This window comes from Bombina bombina, chromosome 6 (assembly GCF_027579735.1).
Source record: "Bombina bombina isolate aBomBom1 chromosome 6, aBomBom1.pri, whole genome shotgun sequence".
Classification (NCBI taxonomy): domain Eukaryota; kingdom Metazoa; phylum Chordata; class Amphibia; order Anura; family Bombinatoridae; genus Bombina; species Bombina bombina.
The window spans coordinates 377,721,883-377,739,246 of NC_069504.1; the positions used below are offsets into that span (position 1 = coordinate 377,721,883).

The 17,364-nt window shown below is 42.6% G+C and overlaps 1 protein-coding gene across 2 annotated transcripts in view; it reads right to left on the reverse strand.

Annotated features, from left to right (window-relative positions):
- The window catches only part of SIMC1 (SUMO interacting motifs containing 1), a 245,293-nt gene that overhangs the window by 144,374 nt on the left and 83,555 nt on the right, over positions 1-17,364 (reverse strand). For both annotated transcript variants that reach the window (XM_053717080.1, XM_053717079.1), the window contains one exon: positions 14,850-15,106. In XM_053717080.1, coding sequence (XP_053573055.1) covers positions 14,850-15,106 — 257 coding nt within the window. The remainder of the gene's footprint in view (positions 1-14,849; positions 15,107-17,364) is intronic.

Sequence of the window (17,364 nt, forward strand, 5' to 3'; positions counted from 1 at the left end):
GAGATGTTGCCTGTACAACGGCAAAGAGAATGACTGGGGTAGGCGGAGCCTAGGAGGGATCATGTGACCAGCTTTGCTGGGCTCTTTGCCATTTCCTGTTGGGGAAGAGAATATCCCACAAGTAAGGATGACGCCGTGGACCGGACACACCTATGTTGGAGAAATAAAGCTAACTGCAAAGTTGTTTTACTATGCATAATTAACTCCCTCCAGCGTTAAGCTTTATCGCCAATAGGACGGCATGGAACATCATACCTTACATGGGGTCCTGCAGTCTCCCCCTTTAACTGTGAAGTCTCAGGGATGCCCAGCAGGTTAGACTCATGCCTAAAGGAGTAAACAATAAAGCATGCAGCCTGTGTGCCTGGATTTGGAGATGGAAGCTCTCAATCTACGATACAGATAGATACACACACACACACATATACACGGCTCAAAATTTCAAGAACTAAGCTACTAGCCAGGCCAAAATGTTACTTGCCACTTCTGATCCCACCCATCTTCTGCCCAAACTAGGCCCACTGTCTAACCACACCACGACCATTGCCCCCACCCTGCCTTTGCAATGACTAAGCTTATGCAAACACCTTCTTGTGCAGTAATTTTAATTTTATACCATAACAGATAGCAACATCAACAAGGGGTTATAGGTTTATAGTAATGTAATGAAATCCTTGGCTTCTGCTTGTAATTAAAGCTCCACCAGAGCTTCTCACTGTGAAAACTGATGTCTCTGTATGAGAGTTAATCTGATACTATGAGAGCATAGGGTGAGTATCAAATTCTTGTCAGTACACAGTACAGGCATTAGCAGAAGATACTAGGAAGTTAGACATCCACAAATAATGGTTATGTCTATAAAACTGGCCTATTGCATTTAATTTGCTAGCAAACATTCACTTTATAAAACCCATAAGGAGGAACGTGTGCATTATATGTCTGATGAGCAATGACCTTAGAAAAGATTAGTGCCACTTGCACTTTATAGCATGTGCACAAATAAATTCTGAGATAAATGCAGTTCACTCTGTGGGGGGAAAAAAACCCCAACATCCATATGTATTGAGCTACTTGGAGAGAAATAGATAGATAGATAGATAGATATATATACACACATACACATACACACACACACACTCTAATCTCTGTGCTAATGAGATATTTGCACAGCCTCCACTAGCACCTACAAAGTGCCAGGTCCAGAACACTGTCTAAGCCCTCACCTCATCAGTTCTGCTTTCCCTGCAGACTGAGACAGCACTGACTTTCCAGTTGAGGTTTAAACCCATCTCAAAATGTAACAGTGCGATTTAAGGATGGTAAACAGGACCCAATATACTCAAAATGTTATGACATGGTTAATTAATTCATGAATTAATTAGTTAATGGACTACAGAAATCTAGCAACCACAATATGTGTGAAATTTATAAAAGTACAAAACAATGTATTTTGACATCTTTGTAACACTAAATAATATTAAGCATTGTATTTGAATACTATTTTTATTGGAAAATAGGGCTGCTAGCTGGATGACCAGCTAAAGCAAAGCCATGTCACCTTGTTGCATGTCTCTGCCACTGTTGTCGAAACTTCAATGTTGGTGTGTGTGTGTATTTTTAGACAAATATTTTGCCAGATAGCCAACTGAAATACAGTACTTTCTTTCTCACTACCTTACAACCTTATTGGTAAACATAAGCATGACTAGCATAGGGAGGTATGAATATCAAAATCCCCCCCATAACTATGAATATTTTAACATAAAAATGGACTTTAAGAAACTGTCAAGCAGCATTTAGTCAAAGCAAATGATGAACTTATGGGCTCTAGATCTGTAGATACAAAGTGGGAGTTTGCACAGAATAAGAAAAAACATAATTTATGCTTACCTGATAAATTTATTTCTCTTGTAGTGTGTTCAGTCCACGGGTCATCCATTACTTATGGGATATATTCTCCTTCCCAACAGGAAGTTGCAAGAGGATCACCCAAGCAGAGCTGCTATATAGCTCCTCCCCTCACATGTCATATCCAGTCATTCGACCGAAACAAGACGAGAAAGGAGAAACTATAGGGTGCAGTGGTGACTGGAGTTATAATTTAAAATTTAAAACCTGCCTCAAAAAGACAGGGCGGGCCGTGGACTGAACACACTACAAGAGAAATAAATTTATCAGGTAAGCATAAATTATGTTTTCTCTTGTTAAGTGTGTTCAGTCCACGGGTCATCCATTACTTATGGGATACCAATACCAAAGCTAAAGTACACGGATGATGGGAGGGACAAGGCAGGAACATTAAACAGAAGGAACCACTGCCTGTAGAACCTTTCTCCCAAAAACAGCCTCCGAAGAAGCAAAAGTGTCAAATTTGGAAAAAGTATGAAGTGAAGACCAAGTTGCAGCCTTGCAAATCTGTTCAGAGGCCTCATTCTTAAAGGCCCAGGTGGAAGCCACAGCTCTAGTGGAATGAGCTGTAATTTTTTCAGGAGGCTGCTGTCCAGCAGTCTCATAGGCTAAGCGTATTATGCTACGAAGCCAAAAAGAGAGAGGTAGCCGAAGCCTTTTGACCTCTCCTCTGTCCAGAGTAAACGACAGAGAAGAAGTTTGTCGAAAATCTTTAGTTGCCTGTAAGTAAAACTTCAGGGCACGGACCACGTCTAGGATTATGCAAAAGACGTTCCTTCTTTGAAGAAGGATTAGGGCATAACGATGGAACAACAATCTCTTGATTGATATTCCTGTTAGAAACAACCTTAGGTAAAAACCCAGGTTTAGTACGCAGGACTACCTTGTCTGAATGAAAGATCAGATAAGGAGAATCACAATGTAAGGCAGATAACTCAGAAACTCTTCGAGCCGAGGAAATAGCCATCAAAAACAGAACTTTCCAAGATAAAAGCTTAATATCAATGGAATGAAGGGGTTCAAACGGAACACCCTGAAGAACCAAGTTTAAGCTCCACGGAGGAGCAACAGTTTTAAACACAGGCTTAATCCTAGCCAAAGCCTGACAAAAAGCCTGGACGTCTGGATTCTCTGCCAGACGCTTGTGTAAAAGAATGGACAGAGCAGAAATCTGTCCCTTTAGTGAACTAGCGGATAAGCCCTTTTCTAAACCCTCTTGTAGAAAAGACAATATCCTAGGAATCCTAACCTTATTCCATGAGTAACTCTTGGATTCACACCAATATAAATATTTACGCCATATCTTGTGGTAAATTTTTCTGGTAACAGGTTTCCGAGCCTGTATTAATGTATCAATAACCGAATCCGAAAACCCACGCTTTGATAGAATCAAGCGTTCAATTTCCAAGCAGTCAGCTTCAGAGAAATTAGGTTTGGATGGTTGAAAGGACCCTGAATTAGAAGGTCCTGCCTCAGGGGTAGAGACCATGGTGGACAGGACGACATGTCCACTAGGTCTGCATACCAGGTCCTGCGTGGCCACGCAGGCGCCATCAGAATCAATGATGCTCTCTCCTGTTTGATCCTGGCAATCAGTCGAGGTAGCAACGGAAAAGGTGGAAACACATAAGCTATGTTGAAAACCCAAGGGGCTGCTAGTGCATCTACCAGCACCGCACCCGGGTCCCTGGACCTGGATCCGTAACAAGGAAGCTTGGCGTTCTGGCGAGATGCCATGAGATCCAGATCCGGTTTGCCCCAACGACGAATCAGTTGAGCAAATACCTCCGGGTGGAGTTCCCACTCCCCCGGATGAAAGGTCTGGCGACTTAGAAAATCAGCCTCCCAGTTCGCCACGCCTGGGATGTAGATCGCTGACAGGTGGCAAGAGTGAGACTCTGCCCAGCGAATTATCTTCGAGACTTCCAACATCGCTAGGGAACTCCTGGTTCCCCCTTGACGATTGATGTAAGCCACAGTCGTGATGTTGTCCGACTGAAATCTGATGAACCTCAGTGTTGCTAACTGAGGCCAAGCTAGAAGAGCATTGAATATTGCTCTTAATTCTAGAATGTTTATCGGGAGGAGTCTCTCCTCCTGAGTCCACAATCCCTGAGCCTTCAGGGAGTTCCAGACTGCTCCCCAGCCTAGTAGGCTGGCATCTGTTGTTACAATCGTCCAATCTGGTCTGCGAAAAGTCATTCCTTTGGACAGATGAACCCGTAACAACCACCAGAGAAGAGAATCTCTGGTCTCCTGGTCCAGATTTAGCAAAGGGGACAGATCTGAGTAATCCCCGTTCCATTGACTTAGCATGCATAGTTGCAGCGGTCTGAGATGTAGGCGCGCAAATGGCACTATGTCCATTGCCGCGACCATTAAGCAGATTACTTCCATGCACTGAGCTACTGATGGGCTTGGAATGGAGTGAAGGACACGGCAAGCATTGAGAATCTTTGATAACCTGGACTCCGTCAGGTAAATCTTCATCTCTACAGAATCTATAAGAGTCCCTAGAAAAGGGACCCTTGTGAGTGGTAACAGAGAACTCTTTTCCACGTTCACTTTCCACCCATGCGACCTCAGAAATGCTAGAACTATCTCTGTATGAGACTTTGCATTCTGAAAACTTGACGCTTTTATCAGAATGTCGTCTAGGTACGGAGCCACCGCTATGCCTCGTGGTCTTAGTACCGCCAGAAGTGAGCCCAGAACCTTTGTAAAAATTCTCAGGGCCGTAGCTAACCCGAAGGGAAGAGCTACAAACTGGTAATGCCTGTGTAGAAAGGCAAACCTTAGGTACCGATAATGATCTTTGTGAATCGGTATGTGAAGGTAGGCATCCTTTAAGTCCACTGTGGTCATATACTGACCCTCTTGGATCATGGGTAGGATGGTCCGAATGGTTTCCATCTTGAACGATGGAACCCTTAGGAATTTGTTTAAGATTTTTAAATCTAAGATTGGTCTGAAGGTTCCCTCTTTCTTGGGAACCACAAACAGATTTGAATAAAACCCTTGCCCCTGTTCCGTTCGCGGAACTGGGTGGATCACTCCCATCACTAAGAGGTCTTGTAAACATTGTAGAAATGCCTCTTTCTTTACTAGGTTTGTTGATAACCTTGACAGATGAAACCTCCCTTGTGGAGGAGAAGTTTTGAAATCCAGAAGGTATCCCTGAGATATAATCTCCAACGTCCAGGGATCCTGTACATCTCTTGCCCAGGCCTGGGCGAAGAGAGAAAGTCTGCCCCCCACTAGATCCGTCTCCGGAAAGGGGGCCCTGTCTTCATGCTGTCTTAGGGGCGGAAGTAGGCTTTCTGGCCTGCTTGCCCTTGTTCCATGACTGGTTGCCTTTCCAACCCTGTCTGTAACGAGCAGTAGTTCCTTCCTGTTTTGGAGCTGAGGAAGTTGATGCTGCTCCTGCCTTGAAATTACGAAAGGCACGAAAATTAGACTGTTTGGCCTTTGATTTGGCCCTGTCCTGAGGAAGGGTGTGGCCCTTACCTCCAGTAATGTCAGCAATAATTTCCTTCAAGCCGGGCCCGAATAAGGTCTGCCCTTTGAAAGGAATGTTTAGTAGTTTAGACTTAGAAGTTACATCTGCTGACCAGGATTTAAGCCATAGCGCTCTGCGCGCCTTTATGGCGAATCCGGAATTCTTAGCCGTAAGTTTGGTTAAATGCACTACGGCATCCGAAACAAACGCATTAGCCAGCGTAAGGGTTCTAATCTTGCTCAAAGATTCATCCAATGGTGCTGTGCGAATTGCCTCTTCCAGAGACTCAAACCAGAATGCCGCTGCAGCAGTGACAGGTGCAATGCATGCAAGAGGCTGTAATATAAAACCTTGTTGAACAAACATTTTCTTAAGGTAACCCTCTAATGTTTTTATCCATTGGATCTGAGAAAGCACAGCTATCCTCCACCGGGATAGTGGTACGCTTGGCTAAAGTAGAAACTGCTCCCTCCACCTTAGGGACCGTCTGCCATAAGTCTCGTGTGGTGGCGTCTATAGGGAACATTTTTCTAAATATCGGAGGAGGGGAAAAAGGCACACCGGGTCTATCCCACTCCTTGCTAATAATCTCTGTAAGCCTCTTTGGTATAGGAAAAACGTCAGTACACACCGGTACCGCATAGTATTTATCCAGCCTACATAATTTCTCTGGGATTGCCACCGTGTCACAATCATTCAGAGCCGCTAACACCTCCCCTAGCAACACGCGGAGGTTCTCAAGCTTAAATTTAAAATTTGAAATTTCTGAATCCGGTCTCCCCGAATCAGAACCGTCACCCACAGAATGAAGCTCTCCGTCCTCATGTTCTGCAAATTGTGACGCAGTATCAGCATGGCTCTCGTGTCATCGGCGCGCTCTGTCCTTAACCCAGAGCTGTCGCGCTTGCCTCTTAACTCGGGCATATTGTATAATACTTCTTTCATAACATTAGCCATATCATGTAAAATGATTTGTAAGGGCCTTGATGTACTTGGGGCCTCAATCTTACGTACCTCCCGAGCGGGAGACGAAGGTACTGACACGTGAGGAGAGTTAGACGGCATAACTTCCCCCTCGTTGTCTGGTGATAATTTCTTTATCGGTACAGATTGACTTTTATTCAAAGTAATATCAATACAATTGGTACACATATTTCTATTGGGCTCCACATCGGCTTTTAAACATAATGAACAAGCAGATTCCTCTGTATCAGACATGTTTAAACAGACTAGCAATGAAGCTAGCAAGCTTGGAAATTACTTTCAATAAGTTTACAAGCAATATAAAAAACGCTGCAGCGCTTTTTTTAAAAAAAAACACAGTTGAATAACAAAGAACTAATTCAGTTATAGTCAACAATTCTTTAAATGTATTAATTAGCAGAGGATTGCACCCATTAGCAAAAAGATGATTAACCCCTCAGTACGCAAAAACGGATATCAAATTAAGATTTAACGCTTTTATCACAGTCAAACACACTGTCAAAGGTCTGCTGTGACAGATTACCTCCCTCAAAAACGACTTTTGAAGATCCCTGAGCTCTCTGGAGACGTCCTGGATCAAAGAGGAAGAAGCAGGAAGACTGTGCTAGAATTTTAACTGCGCAACAAGGCGCTAAAAAAGGCCCCTCCCACTCATTTACAACAGTGGGAGACCTGATATAACGGTTTCTATGCAGAAATATACGTTAGCCATGTGGAAAAAAATCATGCCCAAAAAGATTTATCACCAAAGTACCTCACAAAACGATTAACATGCCAGTAAACGTTTGAAAAAACAACATTTCAGATGCTGTGTAAAGTTATTACTAAGCCTGCTACCAGTCGCTTCTACTGCAGTTAAGGCTCACACATTATATCAGTATTAACAGTATTTTTTCAGTCAAATTCTAGTCCCTAGAAAATAACTCTACTGTGCATACATTTATCAGCCTGATACCAGTCACTACTACTGCATTTAAGGCTGTACTTACATCATACGGGTAACAGCAGTGTTTTCTTAGTCAATTCCATTCCCAGAAAATATTGTACTGCACATACCTCATTTGCGGGAGACCCCGCATGCTATTCCCATTTTCTGAAGTTACCCCACTCCTCAGAATGTCGAGAACAGCCAGTGGATCTTAGTTACGCCTGCTAAGATCATAGAAAACGCAGGCAGTTTCTTCTTCCAAATACTGCCTGAGATAGAAAAAACAGCACACTCCGGTGCCATTTAAAATAACAAACTTTTGATTGAAGAATATTTAAGTAAAAAACTCCAACTCCTCTCGCGACCTCCTTTGTTGAGGGTTGCAAGAGAATGACTGGATATGACATGTGAGGGGAGGAGCTATATAGCAGCTCTGCTTGGGTGATCCTCTTGCAACTTCCTGTTGGGAAGGAGAATATATCCCATAAGTAATGATGACCCGTGGACTGAACACACTTAACAAGAGAAATAGACTTGGCATCTGATGGAATGTCAAATCACTGTATGCAACAAGATGCCCTCTCTAATACAGATAGTAGGTGTTGTATGCTTTGCTTTGTGCAAGGCTTCTATGAATAGTAAAATAGGTGGTACAGCTGTCTTTATCTGCTTCTAGCTGAATCTTTTTGTTTTCCATTAAAAGTGAGTCAGTCACAGAAAGATCTTATTGGGAGGATTCCTGGATATGATACAATGACCTGTTGCAGACACACTGAATAAAAGCTGTGCTTTCTACGAGGGAACTAAATGAAAAATAAGGAGAGTTGTGTGTAGTGCTTGATAAACACTACATAGCTAGGTATTAGGCATTATTTTTCAGTATAATAAAAAAAGACCACAAAGCACATATTATGTAGGTGCTTATTTCTGTCTAGTTGGAAAAATAATTAGAATTCAGGGACAATGTCTGATCCAAGTAAAGCGGGTGCAGCCATGTAACTCAATGAAAACCCCCTCCCCCAATCCTAAACAGATGTCAGTGACTACCTACTGACTGATCCGATGAAGCCATGAACCCTGAGGATGATGGCAATGCGGGACAGAGTGACATCAGTTTTCCCGGGACAGCCCCCCCCCAAAAAAATAAATAAATAGGGACAGTTGGGGGGTATGTGTATCTGTTAGACTCTGGTATCCTAGGAGGGAGAACGACAGAGCCTTTGGGGTTATTTATTGCGCAGCCTACTATAATTCTTTTGCATGCGGTTTGTCATTTTCTGAGTTAAGTTCAAAGTTCCAAAGTAGTTGCTGAAACAGCGCGCAAAAGAATTATAGTAGGCTGCGCATTAAATAACACTAAAGGCTCTATTATGTATTTATCCCTCCTAGGATACCAGGTTTTTTTCTTGCCAAAGAGGGCAGACCACTATGCTTGGTTAATGCTCTGTCGGCAGAAGGGAATATAATATATAATATTATATAATATTATATAATATTATATAATATATATATCTCAATGTAAATATTTGCATAGGAAATTAGCACATCTAGGCAAGTACCCCCGCATGCTTTTCCCCAGAAATTCTTAATATACAATGTTTCCAATGCACAAGAGAATTGTGGGTAAGATATGCAAATTCTCATTTTTTTGCTTCTAAATACTGTTTTGACACAGCAATCCTTTTAACAGGATTATTACAGCAAACCAGAAATCACTCACTAGACAAGCCTGTTTCGTTCTTTTTGGAACTCATGTGCATTGGTAACATTGTATATTAAGAATTTTTGGGGAAAAGCATGCGGGGATACTTGCCTAGATGTGCTACATTCCTATGCAAATATTTACATTGATTTAATTTTGAGACATGGAGGATTTTAATTTCAGTTTTTTATCTCCCCCCATAATTGTAATGAAATTTGGTATATATATATATATATATATATATATATATATATATATATATATATATATATATATATATATATATATATATATATATATATATATATATATATATATATATATATATATATATATATATATACACATATACACACATACACACACACACACATATATATACACACATATATATACATTTTAAACTACACCAACAAAGATATGAGAGTTGTCAGCCTGGGAAGACTTATCCATACCGTTAATTACCTGATTTTCAAGAATATGGGAAATTATATCTAAAAAGGTACAAACTTCAAACCTACCACATGAATGATAATACACAGATACCACCACTCCGATCAAAACTGAAAGGCACAGATTAATTACATCTTTGTATATAAAGATTTACAATATACATATTGGCAAAAATGCTTACAGTAAAAAGTTCACCGTTTTAGCGTTGGCATTTTTCTCTGCAAAAGTGAATGTGAAGCATAGCTAGATATTCTCAGTGCACCAGCTTAGAGAGCCAGTGTAGTTTGCATAAGGTCAGCAATGATACAAATTGTAGTACATTACCAAATACAAGCACCTTAGGCTCCCTAAGCAAGTGCATGGAGCATACTTATAGAGTATACATGTTAAAACAACTTTCCAGTTTACTTCTGATATCAATTTTGCTTCATTCTTTGGTATCCTTTATTGGAGAAGCAGCAATGCACTATTGGGAACTAGCTGAACACATTAGTAAACCAATAACAAGAGGCATATTTGCAGCAGCTAGCTCCCAAATACCAGAACCTACCTAGGTATACATTTCAACAAATGCTACCAAGAAAACAAAGCAAACCAGATAATAGAAGTAAATTGGAAAGTTGCTTAAAATCGTATGCTGTGTCTGAATGGAGAAAAAAAAAATTGAATTTCATGTTTCTTTAATTACACTCTTAAAACAGCTATAGCTTTTACTAGAAGCATTTTGCCAATACATGTATACAGCGATAAATGCTTCTGTTAAAATCTGAAATGCACACAGTTTTGGCAGCAATTTCCCTATAATAATCTGGGTACAGTTTGGGGCTCTTCAAAAGCCTTTACTCATCCCATAGACTTCTTTCTACCCAGGTTTTACACCTTAAATCGATAAAACATAAATTATGCTTACCTGATCATTTAATTTCATTCCTTACTGTTGGGAAAACTATACCCAAGCTCTAGAGGACACTGAACGATAAACGGGAGGGGTTAAAAATTTTTTTAAAAAAATTAAGAAGCGGACCCTAATCTGAGGGTTCGATAGTCTGCAAAACCTTTATCTCCCAAAAGCTGCCTCGGCCGATGCAAAAACGTCAAACTAGTAGAATTTTGAAAAATTATGTAATGAGGACCAGGTAGCCACCATACAAATCTGATCCATAGAGGCCTCGTTCTTAAAGGCCCAAGAGGAAGCCACCGCTCTAGTGGAGTGAGCCGTAATCCTCTGAGGAGGTCTAAGACCCGCTGACTTAAAGGGACACTGTACCCAAACATTTTCTTTCGTGATTCAGATAGAGCATGAAATTTTAAGCAACTTTCTAATTTACTCCTATTATCAAATTGTCTTCATTCTCTTGGTATCTTTATTTGAAATGCAAGAATGTAAGTTTAGATGCCGGCCCATTTTTGGTGAACAACCTGGGTTGTCCTTGCTGATTGGTGGATCCCTGGACCGCGACCCATATCTGGGTAGCTTGGAATTGAGACGGGACGCCATTAGATCTACGGCATCCCCCATTTGTTGCAAATCTCCACAAACACTTCAGGATAGAGAGACACCATTCCCCCGGTTGAAAGGATTGTCTGCTGAGTAAGTCCGCCTCTCAGTTGTCCACACCTGGAATGTGGATCGCTGACAGCGAGCAGTTGTGGGCCTCTGCCCACGCCAGAATCCAAGATACTTCCGTCATTGTTAGGGAGCCTCTCGTTCCCCCCTGATAGCTGATGTAAGCAACCAAGGTTATGTTGTCTGATTGGAATCTGATAAACTGGGACGAACCCAGAAGAGGCCAAGCCTTCAGAGCATTGAATATTGCCCGAAGTTCAAGAATGTTGATTGGGAGGAGGAATTTCTCTCGAGTCTACCGGCCCTGTGCCTTCCTGGCACCCCAAACAGCTCCCAATCCTAGACTTGTGTCCGTAGTCACAATCTTCCCAGGATGGTCGCAAGGAGGATGTCCCTTGGGACAAGTGATCTGGACAGTGCCATCAGGAGATCGATTCTCTCGACCGGTTGTCCCGAGAAATCTGTTGACAGATTTGAATGATCGCCGTTTCACTGTCTCAGCATGCACAACTGTAGTGGTCTGAGATGGAATCTGGCAAAAGGAACGATGTCCATGCTGGACACCATGAGACCAATCACCTCCATACACCGAGCCACAGAGGTCCTTAAGGTCTGGAGGGCAAGACAAGCAGAAGTTAGCTTGTAACGTCTACGGTCTGTAAGAGTCCATTATCGTACCCATGAATTCCACCCTGGTACTGGGAATAAGAATTATTTTCTAAGTTCATCTTCCAACCATGAGATTGAAGAAGAAACAGAAGAGATTTTGAATGGTCTTCTGCCAGACGACAAGATGGTGCTTGAACCAGAATATTGTCCAAGTATGGAGCTACTGAAAGCAGAGCCCCTAGAACCTTTGTAAACACTCTAGACCAAACTGAAGTGCAATAAACTGGAAGTGCTGGTCCAGGAACACAAACCTTTAGGAATTTGAACGTGAAGGCAAGCATCCTTCAAGTCTATAGTGGTCATGAACTGTCTTCCTGAACTAAAGGAGGAATGGACCTTATCGTCTTCATCTTGAACGAGGGGACAGATGGAAATTTGTTTAAGCACTTTAGGTCCAGAATCGGGCGGAAAGTTCCCTCCTTTGGGACCAAAAAAAGGTTTGAATAGTATTCCAAACCTTTCTGTTAGGGGTACTAGGACAATGAGGGAGGAGAGGTCCCTCACACACCCCAGAAAGGCTTCTCTCTTTTCTGGTCTGGAAGACAGGTTTGATAGGACAAATCTGCCTCTGGGTGGATGGGACTTGAAACCCATCTGGTATCCCTGAGCGATGACCTCCAGGACCCACGGGTCTTGCACGTCCCCAAACCAAGCATTCGAAAAGAGCGACAGTCTGCCCCCTATGTGATTCAGAACCGGATCAGGGGCCACCCCTTCATGCAGTCTTTGTCTCGGCGGGCTTCTTGCTCTGCTTGGATTTTTTTAATACCTTGGATTGCTCTGGCTTTGCCGAGGGCTGCTGACATTGGGATTTATCAGAGAAAAAAAAAAAAAAAAAAAGTTAGGACCTTGTCCCTGAGGCTTGTTCTTATCCTGCGGCACCCTTGCCTCCAGTAACCGTGGAGATAATAGAGTCCAGGCCTGGACCAAATAAAACCTTTCCCTTAAAGGGGAGGGAAAGAAGTCTGGACTTAGAAGTCATGTTCGCAGACCAGGACTTCAGTCAGAGTGCCCTACGGGCTTGAACTAGAAAAACCTGAGGCCTTAGCATTCAGGCGAATAATTTGCATATAAGCATCACAAATAAAAGAATTAGCAACCCTTAAGGCCTTAATTCTTTCCCGAATCAAGTCGAGGGGACTCTCCACCTTGATCAACTTAGTCACACCAGTAAGTAGCCGCTCCAGCAATATCCTGTATGTTGAAACATCTTTCTTAACAGAGTTTCTATCTTCTTATCTATGGGCTCTTTAAAAACGAACTATCCTCAAGTGGGATACTAGTGAGTTTAGCAAGCGTGGAGATAGCGCCATCCACCTTAGGGATGGAACCCCACAACTCCAATTGAGAGTCCGGGACCAGGAACAATTTTTTAAAAGAAGGAGAAAAAGAACTAATTCTTTCCCATTCATTCTTAAAAATATTCGCCATCTTTACGGGAACCGGGAAAGTTTGTGGTACAACCCTGTCCTTGTAGACCTTCTCTAATTTAGGAATCAAAAGTTCCTCAGGCAATTTGGGCTCTGGAATCTCTAACGTAGTTAAAACTTCATTCAATAGAAAGTGCAAGTGCTCAATACTAAATCTAAAGTCTGGTTCCTCCGCAGCTAGAGGCAGCAGATTACGACCCAGAAAGGGCACCCTCGGAAGTATCAGAGGCGCCTTCATCATCAAATAATCTTGTAATAGATAAATCCAATAAGCTAGTAGATGACCCCTGAGAAGGATAGCAATATTTAACCTTTTGCTTGCACTTAGCAAGGCGAGGAAAAGCACTAAAGGCCGCAGACACTGCCGTTTGTAACTGCTCAGCAAAGTCTGGCGGTAAAAGGGCCCCTCCAGATTGAGGATTAGGAGTGCTACAGGTAGCTGCATGTGTATTAGGAGATGACTTTAGGGTGCGCACCTCACTGGACGGAGAGACTCCTCAGAGGTGGACAGCTCAGTGGTATCAAACATATAAACTTTCTTTGAAATTATAACTTCATCAAGGCATGTGGAACATAATTGAGCAGGTGGGTATACTGTGGCCTCCTCACAATATAAACGGGTATTTGAGAGTATTCCCTCTTTACCTAAATCTAACACATCAGAATTCTCCATAGCTTGCGCTTATAAAGCAGACTATAGAAAATAAGATAAAAACAGCACCTTTAAAACGCCCAATGGCTGGGGCACTCCCCACCTCCTATGACCCAGGCCAAACCGCTTCTTCTCCAGTAAACTGCACGGTCAGGAAAGAGGAAATCAGTGTAACCACACCCGTTCACATGGTGCGCAAGGCAGGACCGCCCCCTGCTATAGGGGAAAAAAAAAAAGCGCAAAGTCTTAGACTGCGCAGCTACCAAAAACAAAAGTAAAACCTGTACGTTCCGGCATCTGCCTGAGCCTCATCTCACATGTCGCAGTATAATCATAATAAAATAAATTATGTGATTAATCCCCCCCCTGTTCAATAATCCCCCTCCGGAGATATTAACCCTTGATTCCATACAGATATAAGGAGCCACACTGTGACCCTGTCTTCTTGCATTATATGTGTGTAAAAAAAAATATAATGAATCAATCTTACCGGAATCTATGCCGTGGAACAGAAACACAGCCTCTAAAGTTTGACCGTCTTGTAGCATCGCTCCTGACATGGACTTGAGTGATGGAAGCAGGCAGTGAACCTCGTCAACTCTGATTGCTTAGGAGCTGTCAATACGAGTCTAGATGGGTTCGCAGAAACACTCTCCCTGCATCTCCAGACTAACATTCGTCAATGCTCTTACTGAGAGGCTGACAAGAATACTTAAAACTTAAGTCCCATTTCGAAGGGAAGATACCCTTCATAAGGAACTACTCCAAATCTTCTGACACTTCTCTGCCAACCTTCAGTGACGAAAGGCAAAGAATGACTGGGGAGATGAGGGTAGTGGGGGGGGGGGGGGAGACAGTATTTAAGCCTTTGGCTGGGGTGTCTTTGCATCCTCCTGGTGGCCAAGTTCAGTATTTCACCAACAGTAAGAAATGATGCCGTGGCCTCTCATATTAAGAAGGAAAAAGTTTAAATAAAAAAAAAATAAAAAAATATGGATCACTCCCAAACTACAGTATAATTGCTAGATGTAGAATGTTAAAAAGGAATTTAACCTACTCTTGTACTTTCATTAGAAAGGTGTAAGCTTCGTTCATGATGCCTGGTTCCTGGGCACCCAGCAGGATGGAGCGAATGATGTGACAAAGGATAGGAGGGTCGAGGGATGGGTATTGATGAGCAGTGGGTGGGTAGTGATGAGGAGAAACAAACTCAGTCAAATAATGCAAGGTACCCCTAGGAAAGTCTTCTTCCACAGTATGGCTTACAATATTCATTCGTCTTGAAGGAATCGGCAGTGGTTTGATAAGCGGCTTCTAAAAAAAAAAAAAAAAAAAAAATCACCTTATGTTACAATGCAAAGAAAGTTAATTAGGTGGGAGGTACAAATACTCCCCAGTGAAAAACAGAATTTATGTTTACCTGATAAATTACTTTCTCCAACGGTGTGTCCGGTCCACGGCGTCATCCTTACTTGTGGGATATTCTCCTCCCCAACAGGAAATGGCAAAGAGCCCAGCAAAGCTGGTCACATGATCCCTCCTAGGCTCCGCCTTCCCCAGTCATTCGACCGACGTAAAGGAGGAATATTTGCATAGGAGAAATCATATGATACCGTGGTGACTGTAGTTAAAGAAAATAAATTATCAGACCTGATTAAAAAAACCAGGGCGGGCCGTGGACCGGACACACCGTTGGAGAAAGTAATTTATCAGGTAAACATAAATTCTGTTTTCTCCAACATAGGTGTGTCCGGTCCACGGCGTCATCCTTACTTGTGGGAACCAATACCAAAGCTTTAGGACACGGATGAAGGGAGGGAGCAAATCAGGTCACCTAGATGGAAGGCACCACGGCTTGCAAAACCTTTCTCCCAAAAATAGCCTCAGAAGAAGCAAAAGTATCAAATTTGTAAAATTTAGTAAAAGTGTGCAGTGAAGACCAAGTCGCTGCCTTACATATCTGATCCACAGAAGCCTTGTTCTTGAAGGCCCATGTGGAAGCCACAGCCCTAGTGGAATGAGCTGTGATTCTTTCAGGAGGCTGCCGTCCGGCAGTCTCGTAAGCCAATCTGATGATGCTTTTAAGCCAAAAAGAGAGAGAGAGGTAGAAGTTGCTTTTTGACCTCTCCTTTTACCAGAATAAACAACAAACAAGGAAGATGTTTGTCTAAAATCCTTTGTAGCATCTAAATAGAATTTTAGAGCGCGAACAACATCCAAATTGTGCAACAAACGTTCCTTCTTTGAAACTGGATTCGGACACAAAGAAGGCACGACTATCTCCTGGTTAATGTTTTTGTTAGAAACAACTTTCGGAAGAAAACCAGGTTTAGTACGCAAAACCACCTTATCTGCATGGAACACCAGATAAGGAGGAGAACACTGCAGAGCAGATAATTCTGAAACTCTTCTAGCAGAAGAAATTGCAATCAAAAACAAAACTTTCCAAGATAATAACTTAATATCAACGGAATGTAAGGGTTCAAACGGAACCCCCTGAAGAACTGAAAGAACTAAATTGAGACTCCAAGGAGGAGTCAAAGGTTTGTAAACAGGCTTGATTCTAACCAGAGCCTGAACAAAGGCTTGAACATCTGGCACAGCTGCCAGCTTTTTGTGAAGTAACACAGACAAGGCAGAAATCTGTCCCTTCAAAGAACTTGCAGATAATCCTTTCTCCAAACCTTCTTGAAGAAAGGATAGAATCTTAGGAATTTTTACCTTGTCCCAAGGGAATCCTTTAGATTCACACCAACAGATATATTTTTTCCATATTTTGTGGTAGATTTTTCTAGTCACAGGCTTTCTGGCCTGAACAAGAGTATCAATGACAGAATCTGAGAACCCTCGCTTTGATAAGATCAAGCGTTCAATCTCCAAGCAGTCAGTTGGAGTGAGACCAGATTCGGATGTTCGAACGGACCTTGAACAAGAAGGTCCCGTCTCAAAGGTAGCTTCCATGGTGGAGCCAATGACATATTCACCAGGTCTGCATACCAAGTCCTGCGTGGCCACGCAGGAGCTATCAAGATCACTGATGCCCTCTCCTGATTGATCCTGGCTACCAGCCTGGGGATGAGAGGAAACGGCGGGAATACATAAGCTAGTTTGAAGGTCCAAGGTGCTACTAGTGCATCTACTAGAGTCGCCTTGGGATCCCTGGATCTGGACCCGTAGCAAGGAACCTTGAAGTTCTGACGAGAGGCCATCAGATCCATGTCTGGAATGCCCCACAACTGAGTGATTTGGGCAAAGATTTCCGGATGGAGTTCCCACTCCCCCGGATGAAATGTCTGACGACTCAGAAAATCCGCTTCCCAATTTTCCACTCCTGGGATGTGGATTGCAGACAAGTGGCAGGAGTGAGTCTCCGCCCATTGAATGATTTTGGTCACTTCTTCCATCGCCAGGGAACTCCTTGTTCCCCCCTGATGGTTGATGTACGCAACAGTCGTCATGTTGTCTGATTGAAACTGTATGAATTTGGCCTTTGCTAGTTGAGGCCAAGCCTTGAGAGCATTGAATATCGCTCTCAGTTCCAGAATATTTATCGGGAGAAGAGATTCTTCCCG